The 24372-nt window shown below is 42.7% G+C and overlaps 3 protein-coding genes across 5 annotated transcripts; 1 reads left to right on the forward strand and 2 right to left on the reverse strand.

Annotated features, from left to right (window-relative positions):
* The first annotated feature begins 1318 nt into the window (after nt 1–1318).
* LOC132468085 (uncharacterized) lies at nt 1319–3321 on the forward strand. Its single transcript, XM_060065727.1, has 2 exons — nt 1319–1349; nt 2837–3321. Exon 2 carries the CDS (start codon nt 2841–2843, stop codon nt 3237–3239), a length of 399 nt encoding a protein of 132 aa, XP_059921710.1. The 5' UTR covers nt 1319–1349; nt 2837–2840; the 3' UTR covers nt 3240–3321.
* A 439-nt stretch (nt 3322–3760) lies between these two features.
* Nucleotides 3761–9760, reverse strand: fxn (frataxin). Of its 2 annotated transcripts, none has more exons than XM_060065725.1 (6): nt 9519–9760; nt 9333–9422; nt 9097–9188; nt 5689–5809; nt 5085–5179; nt 3761–4525 (listed from the first exon to the last, which is right to left on the reverse strand). In XM_060065725.1, the coding sequence occupies exons 1-6, from the start codon at nt 9615–9617 to the stop codon at nt 4483–4485; spliced, it is 540 nt and encodes a 179-aa protein (XP_059921708.1). In that variant the 5' UTR covers nt 9618–9760; the 3' UTR covers nt 3761–4482. The 2 variants fall into 2 exon arrangements, with proteins under 2 accessions (XP_059921708.1, XP_059921707.1); XM_060065724.1 differs by lacking the exon at nt 3761–4525 and adding an exon at nt 4651–4963 and having other exon boundaries at nt 9519–9754.
* Nucleotides 9761–11697: 1937 nt separating this feature from the next.
* Nucleotides 11698–20077, reverse strand: hmgcra (3-hydroxy-3-methylglutaryl-CoA reductase a). 2 transcript variants are annotated; one of them, XM_060065723.1, is made up of 20 exons: nt 19848–20077; nt 19203–19374; nt 19001–19112; nt 18786–18873; nt 18607–18691; nt 17861–17966; nt 17642–17748; nt 17415–17531; nt 16939–17096; nt 16306–16568; nt 15917–16128; nt 15338–15532; nt 14915–15073; nt 14637–14794; nt 14266–14371; nt 13552–13722; nt 13299–13439; nt 12804–12962; nt 12446–12600; nt 11698–12357 (listed from the first exon to the last, which is right to left on the reverse strand). In XM_060065723.1, the coding sequence occupies exons 2-20, from the start codon at nt 19365–19367 to the stop codon at nt 12303–12305; spliced, it is 2712 nt and encodes a 903-aa protein (XP_059921706.1). In that variant the 5' UTR covers nt 19368–19374; nt 19848–20077; the 3' UTR covers nt 11698–12302. The 2 variants fall into 2 exon arrangements, with proteins under 2 accessions (XP_059921706.1, XP_059921705.1); XM_060065722.1 differs by having other exon boundaries at nt 19844–20077.
* Between the last annotated feature and the right edge of the window lie 4295 nt (nt 20078–24372).

The raw sequence follows: 24372 nt of genomic DNA on the forward strand, positions 1-24372 counted from the left end.
CATGCCACCTAGAATGATCGCCTACCTCTCAAACCTTTGGATCAATGGCCCTTAAACAACCTCTGGGATTGTATTGGTGATATCAGAATGGATGGCTAAATACTCCCTGCAACTTAAAGCTGCAGTAGGTACAATTTAGTTTTTGACATTTCTTATCGTTGAGTCGACACACTGAAACACTGTGTACTTTGAGTGTGTAACATTGACCAGTGTAGCAGCAGTGCAGAGATATCTGGTTCCCAAGTTTCACAGCGAGGCCCAATACATCTGACCAACCAGAGCAGCTCCAAGGGAGGGAGTTTACCCCCGGCACTGAGCATTTAGATTGCTAGCTGGAAGTATTAGCTGGTTGGAAAGTTACTTCTTTGTATGATGAACGTGGTGGGGAAAAGGAAGGCCGGGCCTCGTTATGTAACGTGAGAATTGGATATCTCTGAACTGCTGCTGAAAAATGAAACAGCAGAATGGGAGTCAATGTGTCTACATTTTTGTTTTCGAGAAAAGAACCTACCAACTGCATGAAAATCAGAATTTATCATATGTGGCCCTCAGCAACAACTTTAAACAACAACCTCAATGAGTGGTCTACCTATTTAATATATTTTGATACCGGTCACATTATATACACAATTTTTGGGTATTCTAAAGAGAGCTAGAGAGGGAGGTATGGGCGATAGATGGGAGGAAATGCAGCAAATCACCACGGACAGGATTTGAACGCAGGTCGCTGTGTTCCGGACTGTGCCTATATGGTACGAGCTGTAACCTGGTGCTCCACCGAGGCGCCCCACCAACCACAACTGTAATCAATACATTTTGTCATTAGATCAAGCACCAACTATCTTACAACAATGCCCCTAATCAAACCATTCCTTTTCCATGACTTAAAGAAAGTTGGACAAGCGTTTATCTCCTGCCGCCTATATATAAGATCCAGTTAGGGTTAGGGTGAGTGTTAGTTTCTTTGTTATAATTCCGAATTTGTTAATCAAAGTGACTCTGGGTGCACTGGCACAGCATCTCCCAGTCCTTTTATGGTTTGGGGTTGGGGTTGGGGTAAGGGTTATGGTTAGGGTGGTGCTGTCATCAGAAACAGGGTTAGGGTTAATCCCTAACCCTTTGATTTAAAAAAAAGAGGGTTAGGGTTAACCCTTTTCATGCAATCCTGAGAGCAGTGCATGGTGTGTGTGCATGTGTGTGTCTGTGTGTGTGCGTGTGTGTGCGTGTTTGTGTGCATATGTTTGTGCGTGTGCGTGTGTGTGTGTGTGTGTCAGGTCTTTATAAAGGCCCTGACACTCACACAAAGACCTGAATAAGAGCAGTGTGGCTGGATCGCCTACAGATATCAGGTAATACTCATTGTACTTTCTTCCATTGGAACAACCAAACTGCTAAATAAAATGTCCTGCATCGTCTCCTTCACATGGGCGAAGCAGTATATATATGTAAAACACCTTTCAAAATACACATTCCAAACCATTTGTAAATCTTTAAATAGCCAAATTGAATATATCTATATATAATTTTTTGAGATTTGATTTTCTTTGAAAATCTAGCAGGACATTATTTCGGTCAAAATAATTCTTCTCAAGATAGTAATTTGATTGCAATTGTATCTATTGTTTCATATTTCGTTTTATCGTAATATAACAATCAATGTATAAATTGTAATCCATCCATATTTTTTTGCTACTTCTAACATACTATTGTTAGATTTAATATATTTATATTGGTAGCTGTTAGCAATTCCAATGGTGCTTCCAGTCGGCCTCTAGTGTTGATTGTTAAGGTTAAAGTAAAGAACAGATGTGTTGAGTCCTTGTGCATCCACCTGTTGGTAGATCGGAAAATTCCCATTCACATCAAGATATTACAGAACTCCAAAGAACTCTGCCAGCTCTAGGGAGATTGGGTTACTTATCAGGTAAGAAGTTTTGTCTTTGAAACACAAATACCGATATTCTGATGGGCAGCTGGTTTACTGCACCTCCATACGCTCAATATTTTAATCTGGTTTGAAGTAGGATCCAAGAGTTGTAAAGAGAGAAGGAGCAAGAGAGCAGGCTATTGAACCATGCAACACAATTTCTTCCAGTTTTGACAGTAAAGATGGATTCCCTGAAACAATCTGGGATCAAATGCCCTGATTGGTCTGAAATGTGCCATAGTAGGTCTAATATAGAGTCAGGTGCAGTCAACTTGAAATAGATAATCTTAGTGTGCCCCTCACTTACCTATAGCTGACAGATGGCTTTGCCACTTTGAAAAAATAACACTCAAATACTAGCTCATGAATCTTACCTACAGCACCTTTAAGTCTTAGGTGCAACGATAACCTATGTTATTAAGCCACTCCTTAACAGAAACCAGCTAATTTCAAAAATGTTGCCAACATCTCATCCTGATGATTAGAGACAAAATCGTGACCACAAAGCACCAGCTAACATGACCTTCATGTACAGCAGGAGCAGTTGTTTGTATAGGTCGCCCAAAACGACCCGTATGAATGTCCTTTGGACAGCCCTTTACGTCACCGATGTCATGGTTCTGTCTTACCAAAATAAAATGAATGGAACATTATATTCTCAGTAGAAAATAGACATGTAAGTTTTAAGTTTCGGCATTAAATGTGTTTTGATTATATTTCAAGCGATAAACGTGCCTTTTGTTTTGTATCTTCAGTCAGTGAATGTATATGATGTTCAGTATGATAGTTAATGCATTACTTTCTTTTATATGAATCAGGGCATTAAGGTACATTTAAATTAGTAGATAATATGCTATAAATCTAGCCCTACAGGAAGAGATGTTATTAGTAATTCTCCATCTCTCACAGAAACATGGTTGCCCTCACTTCCTCCTGCTCCCTTGTCCTCGTCCTGTTGTCCCTGGGGCCGCTGACTGCGGTCGCAGCCCAGCTCAGGGTGTTCAACATCCGAGCGAGTGGCCTGCCCTCAGACCTTCTTGGAATCACCGATGGCTACGTGGAGGTGTCCTGCGGCCCTACTTACCTGGGCGAAACATCTGTCCGGCACAACGATGCCAATCCCTGGTGGGACGAGGAGTTCAGGGACTCCAGCGCCCTGCCCAACGACGTGCTGAGGCTGACGGTCCATGACCACGACACTTTCCTCGACGACCTCCTCGGGACCTGCCAGCGGCCCATCAAAGTGGGCACTCACTCCCACGACTGCTTTCTGGAGGAAGGCACCCTCAGCTACTCCTACACCCTCGCCTGAGTGTAGGAGTCTCAAGGCAGACCGCCACACTGTGATTGTTATGCCGTTGATCTTTAAAAATAAAATCTATCTCGAATAGCAAGCCGTTTTCTTTTATAATTGTGGTTGTTCCTAGCCCAAAAAGACATTGACAAGCTGACGCCATTGCTCTGTAGTCCCATGTTGTGGTTACATTGAAAACAAATTTGACAATTGGTGGGTTTGGCAATTTTTTGCAAAAAGGATTTGCAACGGTGTAGGCTACACCATAGAGCCCACTTTGCAACAATAGTGTAAACTATAAGGTCTAAAATTCCAAAATTCCATAATGTTCACTGAATAAATAAAAAAATACTAAAATTCAAAAAAGGACTTTGTGGTCCACTCTGACCAAGTGGTCAGCAGACCGTTTAATGAAGTCATGCTACCAGGCTTCCTCTGCGAGGTACATGAAGACAAGAGCACCAGTTATTTTATATAACTGTAGGCCTTATTGCTTTTATACAAGCATCAATATTTAAGAAGTAAATAGAAAGCAGGTATTAAGTCTTCACAATACATCTTTAATGAAAAATGATAATACATTTGACATAAAATATATAACATTATGATAATATAAAGCCAATATCTCAATAAAAAATCGTCTATGTAATATAATATCCATGGCCGTATAGTTCATACAAAGATAAATAGATACCCTTACAGATAAAAGGTGCAGTTATTTTTACTCACAAGCCCAGACTTTCAAAATGTGCTGCCTTAACAGAGACAAAGCAAATATGTTTATATGTTTAAATATGCTATGCTGAAAATATTCAACTTACCTACATGTCCTGCAAAACAGTTTAATAAATATTTCATCAGAGAAGACAAAAACAGATACAGTAACATAGTAGCATTTTCCATTCTTATTTTAAAAATGATGAATATTCCCCTCATATTCTTACATATTTAACTTCAATGAACCATCACAACCTTGCCATCAGCACTACAGTAGGCACCAGCCATAATTACCCATACATGACTGATATTTCAGGTCCAATCACATTTTTGGTCCTGAAATATCAGGTGTATCCCCCGAAATGAAGCAATTGCATTTTTTGATACTCAGTGTAAGAGTGTTTTTAGGGGCTGCTGGGAGTGGGGCAGAGAGTGAAACCGAGAGTTGTCACGAATGAAGCAGTGTGGACAAATCCATGTTCAATTTAAAGATGGCCGAGAACTCTTTGGAGAGAAGCTGGTGGAGTGTGACACCATCGCGTGTCTACATCCAGCAAGCTCCGGTCCAGTCGTAGCGCTTGGGTCCACTGCGTGTGCACATGAATGGACATTAATACACATTGAAGTGATGTGGGGTTCCAAGCATTTGAATAAAAAAAGGCTTTTTCTCCATCGATCTGTTCAGCCAAATAAGGCTGAACAAGGCAAATTTTTTGAGCCATTATTAATTACCCATACATGACTGATATTTCAGGTCCAATCACATTTTTGGTCCTGAAATATCAGGTGTATCCCCCGAAATGAAGCAATTGCATTTTTTGATACTCAGTGTAAGAGTGTTTTTAGGGGCTGATGGGAGTGGGGCAGAGAGTGAAACCGAGAGTTATTACGAATTAAGCAGTGTGGACAAATCCATGTTCAATTTAAAGATGGCCGAGAACTCTTTGGAGAGAAGCTGGTGGAGTGTGACACCATCGCGCGTGTACATCCAGCAAGCTCCGGTCCAGTCGTAGCGCTTGGGTCCACTGCGTGTGCACATGAATGGACATTAATACACATTGAAGCGATGTGGGGTTCCAAGCATTTGAATAACAAAAAAGGCTTTTTCTCTATCGATCTGTTCAGCCAAATAAGGAGTGGTCCTACCTGGTGGGAGATGAGAGCCAGATCTGTTTGTTAGGAGTCTGCTTGTTGATGACATAGGTCCCATGGTCACCTATCTTCACCGTCAACACACCACTCTGGGGGAGACAGACGGAAACAAATACTAGCATTTACCAAGATTCAAGCTGACACAACAGTAGACCTTTTTACCTAATGTAATATGTAGCATGTTTCTATTTAGTTATTCTGTTCTAATTAACTATCCAATGTTGGGGTGTCTGTGTCAGATCAAAAGATTTTTCCATTGACTATATCCCTACATTAAGAGCATTTTTGTATATTCTAAAAATAGACATTTCAAATCGAGTCAGATGATAAAGATGAAGCTTGACATGAGTAAACTACCCGTTTCAGAATTGTATGCAATATGAGCAGTTGAACCTTAACCTTTACACCCCAAAACAACCAGACCTTAAACAGTAACGTAAAGTAATGTGACACATCAGGATTATTTAGTGCACACCTTATCCAAGTTTTACAGCTGTCAATCAGCCCTGTACGCTGTTTGGCTGAGTTTTAAGTTTGAACTTAAGTCCCGTCTGTGTCGTGCTGAACGGGCCTTAAGATGACCAACATGCAGACTCACAGAGAATTCAACATCGTAGTCTTCCCCGGTGAAGGGCTCATCCGACAGGTCCTCGAAGAAATCCACCAGAGCGTCCAGCGTCTCGTCGGCCAGCTTCTCGTACACCGCCTCCGAGAAGTCCCTGTGAAGGCAAAACACTCTGAATTAACCATGGTGAGGAGTGAAAAGACAGAGAAGGTTTAAGTCTTCCTGCTAATCCACTAATCCAGACACACACATTTCTAGCAAAAACTAAAAACATATTTAGTGTTTTTCCATTCATTTTTCACTTCAGTTGTTCGTAATTCACATTTATTAGGGGTCCGAGAATGTTTTTTTTCCCCTTCAAATTCAGTACTATTATTAGAGGGATACCAATACCACTCACTACTAATAAACCCAAATAGTGGTACTGCACCCAAAGGTGGCGCTATTTAAAAAAATTATGAACTAGCCTCATTTCTCCTTACGAGATTGACCTGGACTCAAAATTCTTTCATCATATTAATCTCTAAAATCAGATGCATCTTTTTCACCCTGGTTCTCTGCTCTAAAAATGTTTACTTTTCCCACAATTTCATAGAAAAGCTAAACATCCACAGTCTCAACCTATTTTGCCTATATGACCATTTTGTTATTTTAAAACTACCGGCTATCACTTAACAGTGCACATTTTCAGATCTGTACTCTTTTAAGAAAGCCCTTAATTCTCTTGTGTGTGCTTGGAGTTTTCTTGATGTTGTGTGCTTATCAATAGACATTTTGACCATGTGAATGAGGCTTCATGCAGTTCAGGAATGTCAGTGACTCCATGGGACATTGCCTTGTTATGGTGATCCTTAAAGGTCCCATGACATGCTATTTTATGTATTCTTTAATATAGGTATTAGTGGGCAACTAACACAGTATTCAAAGACGTTCCCTAAATTCAGCCGTGGTGCAGAGTTACAGCCACTCCGAGCCAGTCGCACATTGAGCTTCCCCCAAATGCGCTGTTTCGGTGGGCGTGTCAAGGAGGAGGGTGGGGGTGTGGCCCTGAGCAGCTTGCAGCCACCATGCGCTGTTTACAGTGGATGTATCGCAATGGCGAGCCGCACACAGCCTTTAGCCGTGTTCTGTAAATATTCTAGAACACACGGGAGTCCTGGAGCTCTATATCTAAATATTATCATATAGCCTACACAGATATCTATATCATATAATATATATTATCACGGCCAAAAGCTGTGTGAGCCGATATTATGAATCTCATACGACCGCGTTGGGTTCTCCGACGTTCCTGGTTCTTCAACGTCCACATCAATGTGAATACACACACTGTAACGCAAGTGTTTCTTGTCGGTCCTTTGACGTGTCTTGTATTTCCACAACGAGACTGTCGTGGGGGTTATCTGAGCCATGGTTGAGAAGGAATTGGGGGAAAGGAACTTTGATTTGACTCGCTGAAGTACATGAACTGCGACATGCCGCCGGTTGCCGCGAGGCACCATCGCCCGGCAGCGGGCAGCAGGCAGCGCGCGGTTCAGTCGACTTCAGGTTGATGTGAAAGTGGAAGAACCAGAGACGTCGCAGAACCCGACAAAGTCGTTTGTGATTCATAATATCGTCTGGAGGCGCACACAATATGTTATATGATATTGATATCTATGTATATGATATTATTTAGATATAGAGCTCCAGGACTGTAACGCAAGTGTTGTACACTTCCTTGTTATTTGGATAACCGTTCTGCTGTTGGTGTGACGTCGGACTCTCGTATCTGGTATTTCTACAACGAGACTCGTATTGGGGGTTATCTCAGCCAAGGTTGAGAATGAATTGGGGGAAGGAACTTTGGCTTTGACTCCCTCAAGAACATGAACCACGACAAGGAGGAGAAAGGGATCTTTGCCGGGCAGCGCTTATGCACCTCCGCCTCCGGTGGTGGTCCCTCAGCGGGGCTCAAGCGGGAGACATTCGCCGCCAACAATCCCTTTCTCCTCCATGTCGTGGTTCATGTTCTTGAGGGAGTCAAAGCCAAAGTTCCTTCCCCCCAATTCATTCTCAACCTTGGCTGAGATAACCCCCAATACGAGTCTCGTTGTAGAAATACCAGACGTGTTATGCGCCATCACACCAACAGCAGAACGGTTATCCAAATAACAAGGAAGTGTTACATCTGTAACACTTGCGTTACAGTCCTGGAGCTCTATATCTAAATAATATAATACATAGATATCTATATCATATAACATATTGTGTGCGCCTCCAGACGATATTATGAATCACAAACGACTTTGTCGGGTTCTGCGACGTCTCTGGTTCTTCCACATCAACCTGAAGTCGACTGAACCGCGCGCTGCCCGCTGCCGGGCGATGGTGCCTCGCGGCAACCGGCGGCATGTCGCAGTTCATGTACTTCAGCGAGTCAAACCAAAGTTCCTTTCCCCCAATTCCTTCTCAACCATGGCTTAGATAACCCCCACGACAGTCTCGTTGTGGAAATACAAGACACGTCAAAGAACCGACAAGAAACACTTGCGTTACAGTGTGTGTATTCACACACACACATGTGGCGCTCGCACGGTCGAGTCTCATTGGCGGGCCAACGTCTCTGGGCGGGCCAGGCAGAGTAAGGGGAGGAGCTGAGATTCCTCATGACGTCATGAGCACAGATTTCCAAATCAGCGCGCTTGAGCCTCCGTTTTTTTCAAAGGCGAGCAGAACAGCTAGTGCTCGTTTTACACCAAACGCAAGTTTTAGCCACTGGGGGACCATAGGCAGGCTAGGGGAACTCATATTTATGTTAGAAAACCTCATAAATTGAGATTTTCATGTCATGGGACCTTTAAGTTGTGTTCGAATCCCGATTAGAGCATTGTGAACAAACTGAACACAACCTTCTATCATTCCCACTCATTTAAGAAACACAACATTGAACAGCACCTGAAATTCATTAGGCAATCAACATTCCGGCTCATTAGTTTCCAAGAATCTGACTGCAAGAAACAGTATGGCTTTAAGGGGAACTTCTTCGTTAACCATTTTTCCTTCATAATTAACTTTGTCATATTAATATTTCTTGTTTGCTTGGAGTTTTCTGGATGTTGTGTGCTTATCAATAGACATTTTCACCATGAGAATGAGGCTACATTTCAGATGTGTCAGTGGCTCAATGGGATAATGTCTTGTACTGGTGATCTTTAGTTTGAGTGTTCGAACACCGATTAGACAATGCTGAACATGATATTCGGCCATTGCTCTGCATCCTAGTCACCTGAAAGCCGAGGCACAGTATGGCATTAAGGGGAACATCAACATCTTTCCTTCATAATTATGTCATATTTATATATCTTCCATTAGTGTGTTCTGGACTTTTCATTTTGCTCGGGCCCAGTTAATCACCGCTTGCGGTTATATTTACAATTGATTTAGTCATTTTAATTATACCTTTTCTGCACAGCGGACTGTTCTTCCAGGGTTGGCAATGTCACGTGTACATTTCTCTTCCACAGATCTCTAGGAACACGCCTAAGCAAGGACTGACATATTGTTCATTATTGGTAAAGATATTACTTAAAGTAAAACAGAGTTTGCATTCTCCTTACATGTTGAAGAGGTGTTCAAACAATATTTAGAACACATAAATCAAATGACGTAATGTTACGAGTAGGTGGTTAACTCACTTCCTCTGACCGCTGAGGACTCCAACGTTCATGATTCAGCAGACCTTCATTCAGAGGACGAACAAACGAACAGCTCGCCAGTGTGTTGCACTGAAAGAAGACATGTCATTGTGTGTGTTAGGACGATCTGGGGGTCAGCAATAACCATCAGTGGCCCAGTCAACGCAGTATGATGCAGGTTCCTACCTGAGGTCTCTGCACACTGAGGTCTGCTGTCTCTGTCCGCATAATCTGTCTGCAGACACGCTGACAGATAAAGAACCGCTTACTAGGAATCCTAAACATATTGAATACATATATTGTAGTTCGATTGAATACCACACGACTGGTATCGCCTTCCCAAAACTAAAGAGCAGAGGCTGAGGTATTGTTGTTTGTGTTGGTGTTGCATTCGTGATGCAAACCAAAGACCTGCTGCCTACCGCCGCCTGCAGGACCGGAGGAGCGGTACGACGTTGGGTCATATATAATCTTACCAAATATTTATGCACATTTTGCAATTGCTTCTGTTTACATCTGCTTCACTATGGTAAGAAGCCTGCGTTGTCGGAATTAATGAGTCTTTCACTGAAGGTAGACCAAATTTAATGAAACTCTACTCATTCTCCTAGCATTATAGTATTATATAATTATTTGATAAACATCCGTTTTGTACGTTAATTAAATAGTTAACGCTTATTCTAAGTAAGATAATTATGTTTGAGTATAGTGTTGCAATTGGGATGCAACCCAGTGTCTACCGCCGCCTACAGGACCGGGGAAAAGGTTCACGGCTGCGTTCCAAACTTAACTATATTTCCTTCATAAATTAAAACAACAATCTTGCTTCTGCCCTCGAATAAATCATCTCCAACCACCATCGGTCAACAAACCCTATTCAAATAGCCCTTTTTCTGTGTTGCATGGATATTCTCAATGATTTACTTTTTTACTAGCCTACATCATGTGAATGGAATCCTATACATGGCCCCATGTTATTATATCTTCTCTTCTATTTTAACAAAATTTAGAATTGTAGTTTTCTAATCATGAAATCAATTCACAACATGGTTGTGCTATATAAGATTTTTTTTTTTGTCAAATTCGTGAACCCCCACATCCATATAAAGTAAACACAATTATTTGCCTTTGGATCAAGTTCAAGTTGATTTCGATTAAAAAAACAAAACAAAGGGAAAAGTGCTGGACAGATGTACAGCACTGATGATCTACGGATATGTTGTAGAAATGCACACGGACAATGCACATTAAATATAAAAGACATAAGACTCAGTTTAAATTATCAGATTATGCAGTGATCCATCTGTTGTAATCCATTGTATTGATCGCTTTGCCCATTTTACAAAAAACATTTACAAAAGTTGTACAGGGGTAGCATAATGTTACCCCTATACAACTTCTACATTTTTGCATCTGGGGAATACACACCTTATGCAATGTTACTGACATTGCATAAGGAATGTATACCCCTGATGCTTTCAGGCGCTGCACTACTAAAGGCTTGTTGAACTGGTGTTCTTTACGTATACTTATTTATTATTAGAATGTTTATTTTAACCATATCTATTGTGAAGCTTATATTTGCTGACTGTGCCATATTTTCTTGCTGACTGTAACATAAATACTGGGTTCTGTACATTCTGTCTCTTGGTAAGCATAGCAAATATTGCTTTTCTTACCTTTGACCTTTTGAGCTATACATGCCATGGTTGTCATAATACCCAAAGTCAAAGCAGGTAAAGAATTAATTATTCATGAACCTTCCGAGTGCTCTCCTGAGAGACAGCCAATCAGATTGCAGTGCCACTGGTGAGATGCACTCAGCTCACCATCGATTGGCTCGCAGCTCCTCTGGTGAGGGAGGACTCATCGTCTGAGTTTGTGACGGTGGAAAGTGTGTCACAAGCCTGACAGAGTCCACTGGTCTGCACAGTGAAGGGACACCTAAGTCAAGGGGAGAGCGTCAAAGCTGCTCTGTAATCTAATTTGAGTCCAACTTTCACTAATCCAGATCATCCATGAGCAGCTACCAGTTACATTACACCTTTTATCTGCCAGGGTGATCCCAGCCAACACAGGTCCTTAGAAGATATCTGAAAATGGCCATGGTTTGGGTTCATGATACCTTAACAAGAGAAGGCTGGTCCTGTGTGGTCAGGATGCGGTCGTGCCTTGTTTTTCTCCCTGGGTTTGTCCCATCAAAGTAAATCTTTAGGGTCATGTGGTCAACTTCAACGTAAATGTATGTAAAATACAAACATTTTCCTGTCAATTAAAGTCCTGGTGTCCAGTGTAAATGGCATAATAATTATTTAACTACTTTAAACTGTAGCAAACAATTTGTGAAAACATCTTAGTGAAGGAATTGTAGTCAAGTTCTTGTGTTTATTACAAAATATATTTTTTAAAAAGCTTAGTGATAATGAAATGAACACAGTCAAATGTGTTGCATTAAAACTCCAGTGACTCTTCGTACATCGAAACCTTACTGCAGCAATCATCCACAACTGACAAAGCCAAACCATTCAACAGTTAGTTTATGCAAGCATATATCACATAAGAACAACTGCCAATGGTGTCTTCAGATCAGCTCTTCCTTTTCAACTCAAAGAAGAGCAGTGTTTTTGCAAAACCAACCATATGAAGAACGACAAAATAATGTACTTTCTTTCCATTCTTTAGTTGTCATGTCTCATAAAGAAGTGCAGACAGCTCCTCAGGTCACTGTCAGGGACTGTTCCAGAACATCCACTTTTTTGTAACAAATATTGCAGTGTTGACACGATCATTTCAAAAAGTTGTGTGAATCATTTTTAACAATAAAATCCTTTTTAAATATTAAAAAGGTTCAAACATGTTCAGCGATCACATTCCTTGATGGTCTCGTGTAGAAACATCTGCGTCATTTGCAAAAAGAACAATCCAGAGCGAACCCGACTTGGACAAGCGAAGACAATATTGGGCACATTCTCAAGAGGCATTCTGTGTGCATGTCCCGGGGGCCTGCTGCAAGTTCACCTTGGATCTGCCAAAACAAGAAACAAGCACGCTCGTTAGAAACGCTCCCCAACAAACCGATACCATCTTCAGTTGGAAGAAGTGCCTCTGCTTACCTGTTGTGTGTCATGTGGCTCTTCACCAAGTGGCCTGCCGACAGCGCCGCCATGAGTGACAGCTCTCCTGCGAGCACCGTCGCACACACCACTCTGGCCAGCTGCCGGGCATTGTCTCCTGGACACTCATGGCACGCTCCCTGAACGCCTAGCATCTAGAGCCAATGCACACATCGATGTCATTTAGATGGCGTGAAAGGTAGTAGTAGAGAAGAGTACAGTAAGTCTTTAATGTCCCCTAGGGGCAATTTGGATTGCAGACAAGTTAATGAAAGTGAGGAGATTGATAGAGAGATAGTCCTGGATGGATCACAGATAATGTACCTAAAGAACAGAGTGTGTATGTGTGGTGGTGTACCTTAAGGCAAGCCTGCTGAGGGGGCAGGTTGGTCCCGCCTCCCACGGTTCCCAGTTCGATGGAGGGCATGGTGCAGCTGATGTACAGGTCCTCGCCCATGGGGCCTGAGGGCTCCATCAGGGTGATGCAGTTACTACTGCCCACAGACTGAGCTGGGTCCTAGGGGTTTTAGTAAAAGGGTATATTATTAATTTCTTCATCAACTTCACGTCTTATTTAGGATAGGGTTCGAATGATAAATATTTATAAAAATATTTGTGTGTTTATTGACTGAAACTGCCGATACATACAGGATTTCTGAGCACTAATGCAGTAATGCACTAATATAGGGTACAATGTTTAAACTATAGCCCGTCCTCACATTGTATAACAAATAGTGTCTGTTAAATGTTGACTTACAACATTTCCCTCAGTCAACAGTCATGGTGAATAACGATTCCATCTGTACAACGATTTGCAGCACTGGAACAGCCCTGAGTGAGGAGCGGTGTGTACCTGTCCACAGGCGATGTAGATGGCAGCCACCAGATTGGCGGCGTGTGCGTTGTAGCCCCCGATGCTGCCTGCCATGGCCGAGCCCACCAGGTTCTTGTTGATGTTCACGTCCACTAGGGATGCAGTCGTGGTCTTCAAAATCTGAAAATAAATAATTAATTAATTAATAATGAATAATTAATCAGTCATAGATAAGTTCTATGTTTGCTGTTGGTGTCATGTGGGTTAGCCGATGCTTCAGGGCTGCTCTTACCTCTCTGACTACTTTAGCAGGGATGGTTGCCTCACAGACGGCGGACTTGCCCCGGCCTTCGATCCAGTTGATAGCGGCAGGCTTCTTGTCGGTGCAGTAGTTTCCACTGACCGCTAGAACCTGCACTTCAGGGAACTCCTCCTGGAGACGAGACAGAGCCTGCTCGGTTCCCTGCAGAACACGGAGGGTCACGCAAGACAGCAGTTAAAGAAATGTAGGCACACTATGTTTCATTTCATTCACAGTGTTTTTAATTTCTGGCATGCATTCATAAAGGATGAGCAGGTCATTTACTATATTTTATTCAGAACAGATCACTAAATAAATACAGTCAAATCAAAACTGCTGTGTGTAAGATTACAAAGTTGTAGAGAGATGAAGCAGAAGACAGGAGAAGAGAGCAAGATTTAGAAAATAAAAGCAAAAAAGTGCCGTCCATCTCTGCGCCCACCCCCTTCTTCCGGCCCCCGTCCCTCGGCATTAACAAGTGTTGCCCTTTACACACCTGTGATTGACAGGCTAGATGGATTCCAAAAAAACCTCAATGGAAGAGGTGCCCTGATTTGTCAGAAACTAGCTGGAAATCACTAAATTACAGACCAATTATAGCTCTTAAACCTTCCCTACAGCACCTTGTCTACCAGTTACCTAAATGTAACTTTATTTATTTCATTCTTAACCGATCACCAAATGAATACAGAAACTGAAACTGACCTTGGAGATCATGTTCATGCCCATGGCGTCCCCGGTCCTCGACTGAAATCGGATGTAAAGGTTCCGCCCGGCCAGACAGATCTGCAGCTTCTGGAGACGGGCAAACCTATACAAATAGAAGAATGGATATGAGCACTTTCAGTTACCTATTACACGCCATAAGTAGTAAAATGTGTTCCTTATCATAACCTAAATGATCTCTCCAGTTTCAAGGTGCACAATGACTGTGTTTTTTTATACACAACACTATTATACATTGGTATATTAGTTTTCCCACTGGAGGGTGTTAGATAGTCTGAGGTGACGGTGGCACTAGCGTGTCCTGTTAGAATCCTCAACGCCTGAGTCCACTGTGCGGTGTTCACCCTCACCTGCTGGTACTGTCGAACACCTCTTTTGTGGCTTGAAACCCCTCTGCACTCTCCAGCCAGGCTTTGACCTGGGCGGCCTGGCACGCCGAGGGCAGCCTGACCACGGGACCCCGGGTCATGCCGTCGGCCAGGATACGACTGCTGGCACCGCCGCCCAACTGTGAACCGCAAACGAGAGAAAACAGCCCTTTGTGAGATTGGTGCGATATGGGACATTTTGCTCCGAAGTGAATTGACTTGGGAGCGTATGGGCTGAGGAGGCGACGACTATTACTCACAGCGATAGCTCGGCACCCACGGTTGGTGCTCGCCACCAGACAGCCCTCAGTCGTTGCCATGGGGACCTGGAACTGCTTTCCGTCCAGGTGAAGTGGTCCGGCCACACCAACTGGCACGGGCATGTAGCCAATCACGTTCTCACAGCAGGTGCCTATCACCTGTCAACACAGAACACAGGGTGAGATGACAAGGCCAAAACTGTGGGCTTTAGAATTATTCTGTTATATTGTGCGTGTAAGGGAGAATGAAGGGTAACACTAAAATCAAAACACACAAAATGAAATCTCATCGTAGGGGATAATTCTGTGATCTTGCATCTAAATAAAACGTGGACTGGCCACCCTTCTCCTAGACACAAGCAGCGTAATGCGAACCCACAAAGAGGGAGGAGCCTATCCATGGACTAGTGTGCTTGAGCGTACGTTGGAGTAGTCGTAGTCTGTGTAGGGCAGGGACGACAGGGCAGCAGGCGCTGGGAGCTTAGCGGATATCATCTGCCTGCGGATGGCCACGCCCCTCTCGGGCCGCTCCATCAGCGCCTCCAGCTTGTAGGAGGGGATGTGTTTAGAGTTGACCAGCTGCACCACCTCCGCGTCGCTGAGGAAAGAGGCACCCATCTGTAGGGACACAATCACAGGGAATCAGGGCACACCCGGACACACAAACAAAGGATCTGAGGAAATTGGTGTAGCTTTATATAGGATTATATGTATGGATAGGTCAGTTCTGCATTCCACTAGTATCATGGCTAATTGGTTTAGTTTAAGGATGGGAGAGATTAAGCTCATTACAACTCTGTCACTATGGCCACCCCAGACTCCTGATTAACTGAGAAGGGGAAAAGTTAATTATATCGTTATCCAAATCCTGCTGACAGGATATTTATATTCGCAAATGCTCCTTCCCTTTTCCCATTTGACATTTATTCAAACAGGTGACTCTTACTGACCCAGAGACCTGATCTGCAGCCTCACATTGAACATGAACCCGTGTGTACCTACCTCAGGGTTCTTGAGGATCGCCAAACACTCATCCAGAGGGCGGGGCTCGCTGGGAAAGGAAGGGGCACTCGCTTCTGCGTTGGGAGTCTGCGGTTGAGAGCCCTCCCCGGCCTTGCCGTCCCCCAGGAAGAAGATGCTCTGGGTCTGGTGCTGGACCTGGGGGGCCGGGAGGGGCTGGACCTTCGGGGCAGGGAGGGGTCGAATCATCTCGTCTGGAGAGAAAAGGGGCAGAGCACGGCGTCTTTGAAGCACATGTTACCAGCACTATGACGATGGACTGTATATTATAATCGAACGTATCCTCTTACGGAGGCATCAGAAGTTGCTTAAAAGAGTTGATATTGTGATGCCGAACAGTTTTATGAATGAGAGTTACAGTTTCCCAGTACCTTCCTCTTCCTTGATCACCGGCAGCGGGGCTAACTTCTGTGTATTGTCCTGGGCGGGGGAAGCGGTGGGCCGCACGGTAGGCTCCATCCGGTGGCAGGACTCTGCGGCGCGGCGGTTGGCAGCCGCCGGGGCAGACATGCTCATGAGGTTCTTCAGGGACAGCGTGGACTCCATCTCCACCTGCTCGAAGAAGATGTACTTGACGGCCAGCAGGAGGGCCAGTCCCAGGCAGATCACCTGCTCCACGTCCATGGTGATCATCCTGTTGGGGCACAACGGTTTGATTTAGTGCACCGGACACCGCAAAGGAAACCTGGAACTCAGAGCCAATCAATGGGTTTCGAGGGAAATTATTTTTATGTTCCCAATGTTGAATGCCGTTGAATTGAATTTCTCAGTGAACTGTGTTATTTGCTATGACCAACTTTTATGTGGCTATGATTACAATTCAATATCATTTCATGAATTTATTTATACTATCAGATCACACCAAACATATGATGATGACCTTTGAATCTAATTGTTACATAACCCAATATATAGTGCATGTATTTTATATGCTAGTAATGCCATTGACTGCCATTCTATATATTTATATCCATATCAATATATAATATAATTGGGGGGCTGACCGTGCAAGGTAGAACTGCCAGAGGGGGGTCTCAGGGTGGATTCTTCTTGGGGAGTCATGGCCAAAGCTCATGCCCACCTCAACATCCATGGTGGTGTGGATATTCAACGGCTCGGCGATCCAGCGGCTGTGAGCGTGCACCATCACCAGTCCTAGAGACTAGACAGAGACGTGGACGGATCAGAATTCACACAAATGCAGGATTCCATTCATTCAGTTCCTTCTTCTTTTTTTCTACACTACATTTGCGTTCACAAACTACAAATACAACCTCAAAACAATTACCCTAACATAGCTTTAGCGCACCAATTTGTATGTAGAATGAGAATGTATGGCTCTAAGTAAACTGAACCATGATGTGTATTGTAATAAATATATGCAAAGGCAAATTCTGAGACGTTTTAAAAGTGCATTAATACACTGTGAAGCAGCCTATCTCCTCCACCACCTTCCCGTATTGAAACATATGGGGCTTACCATGATCATCTTTACTCTCTGGGTGACGGGGTTGGGCTTGTTGTCCTCCTCCTCCATCACCTTGTTGAAGTGGCTCAGCTGCCAGATTGGATGGCCCTCTTGGTTCTCTCTGGACAGCTGATTAACAACCAAAACAATCCAGATCAACACACACACGCACACACACAGAGTATAGAACACATGAGGAGATATCCATGGACGACAACCACACAGAACGGAAGCCTTACCTCCAGCACCAGGGAAACGCACGCAGGGAAGAAGGTCATGAACACAAAGTAGTTGGCCAGGACAGACATGCACCCGAAGCAGCACATGATTTCCAACTGCCGAACCCCTGCAAAAATATAACGTTGGATATTATCTTCATATCTTACAAAATTGAAGGTTTAGGAAAATATGATTAGGATAAAAAAAACTGATGGTAAATAAGTGGTTGCTGTGGTTACCTGACATGGTGCCCACCCCGATCACCAGGCACTCGACCACTGCATCCAGAGTGAAGGCTGGGCCCAGGACAGCCATGCCACGCGCAATGTTATCCCGCACCTCATCCTTAGGGCAAAGGTCACCAATGAACATTTAATAATACAGAGATTCATGGGCTTCTAACACACCTTTCTATTGTTGTGCGTTTGTGACTATTAGAAATGGATTCAGAAAAATGGGAAACTGATTGAATTAAAGTGGCATTTCACCCCTCCCATTAAGAAGGCTGTCGAGGCGACTCTAACTGGCTGTGCAACTGTGTGACGCAGACCAGCATAGCTGGGCTGGCTGGGTGGTGTGATTGGGAGGGGTTTTGGGAGTTTCGATGGTAAGATCTATTTTAACAAAGACAGAGGAACTGGCTAGCCAGCATTTTTCTCATTTTTTGAATTTAGCACTATAGGATGTTATTTTATAAATAACATAATTTATAATCCCTATCGATCAGTATATATGACGAGAGATATGTCCGGGTTATTTTGAGCTACGAGCTAGTTGAAATGTGACCGATTGCGACCATCACATAACAATCCCATAACTTTAGGATTATAATGTGATGGCTCAGCACTACACTCCATAATGCCTTGTACGTTCATGTTTATGTTATGTCACATTATCCTGGCTATTATCTTTCTAGATGTCTTGTATCCCAGCAACTGCACTGCCTTGTCCTACAACTGGAAGTAAGTTATCCTTTGAAAAGTACCTGAGAGTTGGAACTCAGAGCAAACTTTGCCAGTGCACATGCTTTGGAGAGGTCGATGAGGAGCAGGAAGAATGGCAACGCTTCGCTGGATAGAAAAAGAAGAATCAAATAAATTAGGACTTCAGGTTTACACCCGAGATACTCAGTCTTGTTCGACGCGGTTCCAAAACGGTTCTTACTTGAGGCCTGTGAGCTCCTTGTCGAGGAAGTGTATCACGACGGTGCTGAACACAAAGCTGGAGAATATGGTGAAGAGGCCCGCGATACCTTGGGTAGAAAAGTCACACAGGTCACTGTGTGTCACTGTGTGTCTCTCGCCTTTTGTGCTTTCAACTTCCATATTACACAGTATACTGTCAAGCTATAGTGCAAACAGCTTATCCTCCATGCATACCCAGGATGTATTTGGAGCCCAGCTGTCGTAGGTTTTGGAACTGGAAGTAAATGTAGATGATGGCGATGCAGCGCGTGATGGTGAGGATGATGATGTCACTGCTGAGAATTTGCTGGAAGGATGGAAAATAATCAATCAATACTAATTCAATATTTTGAATTAGTGTCCCCAGTTCAATACACATCTTACTACTTCGACCCACCTCCTCTGTCTTTGGGCAGTCAAAGTTCCAGCCGCAGATCTGATCGTTCCCTGTGAACATGTTCATGGACATCATGCAGATGGTGAGGGTAACCGTGCCGACGATCACCTCCCAGGGGTGCGAGGCCACGAACATGCCATGCATGCGGAACAGGCGGGTCAGCATGATGTCGCTGCAATACAAAAAAATATATATTGTTAGGAACAATCAGGCAGCAATAACTAAAAATAGTGTGAACTTATTTGGATTTGGACAACGAAATATGTTGAAGTAATATTAATAATAAGCAATATACAACTAGCTTAATATAACGAACTTGTTTTAACTTTTAAACTTTTTTTAATGACATCAATTCTAACATAGGCCAATGATATTAACACCAAGTCCAAAAATAACCGATAAAAGAATAATGTCATTGTTCTGATTTATCTGATCAATGCAGCAGTGTCAATGCCTATTCAATAGGCAGACTCAATATAACTGGATTAATTTCAGTGGCTTTGATTCGGAAGATACGCCTGGTCTTAATAATGTTAATTTAGCTCAATATAACTTCAATGCACATATGCCTTGGGTCATTTATATAATACCTCAAGCCCAAATAAACTACAGGTTAAAGAGAATTTAGAGGATTTACTTACTCACAAAGGGTCAGAGATTTAGCGAACCGAGAAGGATTGACTGTCGACCAAAGATTTAGGGGCTAAATTCCAGTGTCCCTTGTATTGCAACCAGCAATAGTTCTTAAATGCGTGCAACACTGCGACTGGGATAATAATAATATATCTTTAATACTATATATTATTAATACCACAGTCAGGACAGCAGTCGCGGCTCCTCACGCGCTGGCGGTTGGCAGATCAGCCCAGTTGAGCGTCCAGTGCGAGCATATGAAGTGATGGCACGCTACTACGTCACTTGAGATCTCAGCCAATCAGGTCGCGAACCACGCGAGGTTTCCTAGACAACGGACGTTGGGGGTGTATCCAGGGAGGAGACTGGCGATCGCGCGTGATCGCGCCATCGTTTCCCAACTGCTGTGATGCAAATGCTGCCTAGTAAATAGATATTTACTGCATGAGTGTATAGATGATGCATATGGTAATGAGTAAATAGATATTTACTAAATGCGTGTATAGATGATGCATATGGTAATTAGTAAATAGATATGTAGGCCTACTGCATGCGTGCATATGGTAATTAATAAATAGATATAATTTAAATGCACGCGTGTATAGATGCGTATGGTGATTGCCTTTGCTGGAATTGATCGAGGAAAGTATAAACACGTTCCTAAAGTCTTAAAATAAAACGCGTAGCAGGCCTACCAATGGAATATAAAAGAAATATAGGCCAATGGGTTAGGGTTAAAAATAAAGTACTACACATCGATAATGGATCAAATGGATTACATTTTGCACCATCATATTAAAGGCTTATTCTGATTTTTTCAAAATAAGAATAGGCCTAATAAGTCAAAAGCATGCTTTAAAGTAAACACATTGTTTTAAAGCAACAGTTTCTATAGCTGTTTATAGTTTACAATATTATAATTATTTATTCTTTATTTATTGACACCACTTTGGCATGAGATAAGAGGTTCCCCAACCTGAACTCCAAAGAAGCTTTTTGTTTGAATAAAGAGGGGGATCTGTAAAGCTAAACATGAACATTAAATGATACAGATAATATAATTGTAAGATTTTATAGATTATATAGACTATTTTTGTTACCATGAAATAAACCATAAATAACTTTCGCACAGTACAACAGGGACCATTGAAACATAAAATAAATCATCAAACATCATGCGGACTCAATATAACAAAAAACGGACTTTCCAAATGGGCAACAGAGAGGGTACAAGGTTCAGTAGACCCTTCGTAACATCGTAGGATTAACACAGGTGAGGTGTCACTCGTATAACCTATGGAGAGAAGTTGTCGAGGAATGTTTTAATTGCTAAACAGTTTTCAGACATGGTTTTAATCCCCATCCCTGCCAGATTCCTTTCATATATCTGTATCATTCACGGACTCCAGAGGAATGGTTCACTTCTCTAATCATCGAGTGAAAGGCATGGATTCAATAAAGGGGTCCGTGCTCCACTGACAGCAATGTTGAAATGGGGAGGACACCGAATTAACATATCTTTCACAACAGCCCCACCTCCTGGGCTGTCTGTCTGGTGACAAATCATTGAATGATGATGTATGTGCCCTTTGCACTGATAAATATACCAACCATTCATGTGTCTTATTGGGCATGGAAAACGAAATGAATGTATGTTGGTTCAATTAACATACCGTACATAGGTTACGATCCTGGAAGATTTTTTAGGTAGTGGCCATCCCCAAAATGCACCAGAATACAGGAATCGTATCTACCAAATTCAAAATTGTGTAGCTTCTCTCAGCTCACGTTTAGTTGAAGTGTGCAGTCATGTGGCCCTCTGATGGTTATGATGAAAAATGTGTCCCTCTTTATCATGAAAGTTGCCCATCCCTGGTCTAAGGTCTGTGTGTGTGACCAACCTGGTGTGCCTGCTGCCAGGTATACAAAGACCAACCACTTGCTTCACACTCTGAGCAGTCGTTCTGCCGCTCCCTTTACAATCCGAAGGGAGCAACACTGTCTTTTATTTATGGACAAGGCTTGAAATGTTGTTCTGGTTATTTGTCCTATATCTATTGTACATTTGTATTTTTTTTTAATTTGTATGTTGTAATCAGGGTGTCATTGAAAAAGAGAGTCTGCTCTCAATGGCCTCCCTTGAATATATAAAGGATAATGAAAAATAATAGTAATCCTGCCTTTGAGAATGAACTGCTTGCCTTCAGTGAGGGTGTTGATGGAGTGACAGCCATGGAGCGACATGTGGCAGACCATGGGGCTATTCCGCTAGGGCCGATCAAGTGAAATCCCTAATCCTAATCTGAGTGAGATATCCGTTCCACTACTGAGACATATTTGTCGCTCAGAAACAGAATCCCTGAAACACATCAATTTTTGCATCACTTTGCAAACACATCAATTTTGTCACGTCCGAACCTTTTTCTCACAATGGGACCATGCATGAATGTACGTGTTTACTAAAGCTCCAAAGAAGGATGAATTAAAATAATCGTGTTTTAGCACCTCCACTGTCTTCAAAAGTGCATCTTAAACAATTAGAACCAACAATCATGTCTATTCCTCAACGACCCTGGTGATGAAGGTGCTCAGATTATACTCAGAGCATGGAGACCAACAGCCCCTGGTTCTTCAGAGACAGATGTAATTCACTGGTGAGAATAGAGAGAGGCACAGGTTCAGTAGGCCCAGCATATAGTTTACCTATGTAGTCTTCTGGAACTACACTTTATGAAGCACACTCACTGTGTGAGTGTGCTTGAAGCATTGACCGTTTTTTACTCTGTCTGCATAGCTCTGTGTTGCTTTGCGTGTGGGACATTCTTGAGTTGTTGTTGATGCAGAAGGTCTGGCGAAGGAAACGGTATCCCTGTCAGGGTACCTTGCTCTCAGCGGTATATTTTCTTCACTTTCCCTGGTCATCTTGAAACACAAATAATCAGGCATACCCAATGTTATAGGCACAATAGACTGTACCCATGTCTGTATCCAGGCCCCATTTGGACATTTAGAGGCCGACTATGTCAATTGGAAATTGTTCCATGACCTTAATGTTCAGGTATGATATGGGGCTAGCTGTCCAAACACTGTCAGAAAGAAGAGTAATAATTGTGTATAAAAGTGGATTCACAAGAATGATTTTTTTTGTTTTTACAAGCTTAATGAACTCTAGAACTAGGGCAGACTACTTGTGGTTGTGATACTGTTAAACATCCTTCACGAAATGTTCGAACGCTTAGGCCTACTGTTTTAACGTTGGGATCAGGCCGCATGAAATTATGTGAAGGGGTGGTTTCAACCCTGGACCATATGTTTGACACCCCTGCTTTATGTTATAAGGTCATGTTCATGAGGACCTTATGCTAGGACAGTCACATTCATATGCCCTCATAAAGACAAGATGATAGTGAGTGCAGGGGTTTACGGTTTCTTTCTGATTGGTTGCACAATACACAGAGATCTTGCACACAGGATAAATCCTGGGGAATGGACAGAGAAAACTGGGTACCATTTTGAGGCAAGTAATATTCATTTGTATCAAGCTTTACAGCCTGCATTTATTTGTAATAGCAAACTTCAATCGGCACCATTGCAATCAAGGCGGATGGTGGTATTATTTTGTTAGAGGTTTCCTCTGCAAACCAGTGGGAATGACTGTGGAGTCTTTATGATAATGGTAAGTCGTAGTTAAATGTTTTCATGTCTTGCTGTCATTCGTGTGTTCACCCATTCATGTTTTCCTTGTTTGTTGTTTTTTGTGCAGTTGACCTTGTACGTTGCACTTGATGCTCCATTCGACTACACCATAGTAAGGAAGGATCATTTATATTTAGTGTGATGGAATTTATAATAACTACATATTTAAAAATGTCATAAGTCAACCTATTTTATGTTTAGGTGGATATGCCAGCCCTTAGGAGGTGGTGGTGTATCATGCTGATGGAGAACTTACAACTGGACAAGTACTTATTTAACATAAGGGCATTTACAGATTCTCACATGATTCAACCTTTAGAAGCTGGATTCATGCTTCAAGTCATTGCATTTCTGATTATTTTTAGCATTTTCCACTCTTATCTCCCGCCACTACCTCATTTAGCCATGGCAAGCTTTTTGCACACTGGACCAAAGAATCCAGGGATCTCCTAAAAGGTCCTCGGCAGACTGTGATGCATCTGAGGAAGCGCAAGTTAGAGGAGATGGAGGTAATACGTTTGCCTTTCATAGAATTCCTGGTCATAAACACAGATGATGGTTGCGTTTACATTTGATAGATGAAAAAGTAGACATCGTGACAACAAGATTATTGGCTTTTATTAGTACTAACACCTGTGCTTACCTTGCTATTTCCTGGAAAACTGGCTGCTGCAACATGGGTCCATTAACCAGAAATAAATACCGGTAACATAATTCAAATAGTATGAACACACTATACTGACTTTTGCATGTAGAATCACTGCCATCAACAGTAAGACCTAGCCAGGCAGCGCCGCCTAGTGGCTCCGCTCAATTCTCATTTCGTTCCACCACGTATGAA

The sequence above is a fragment of the Gadus macrocephalus genome, chromosome 11 (assembly GCF_031168955.1).
Source record: "Gadus macrocephalus chromosome 11, ASM3116895v1".
NCBI classification, from domain to species: Eukaryota; Metazoa; Chordata; class Actinopteri; order Gadiformes; family Gadidae; genus Gadus; species Gadus macrocephalus.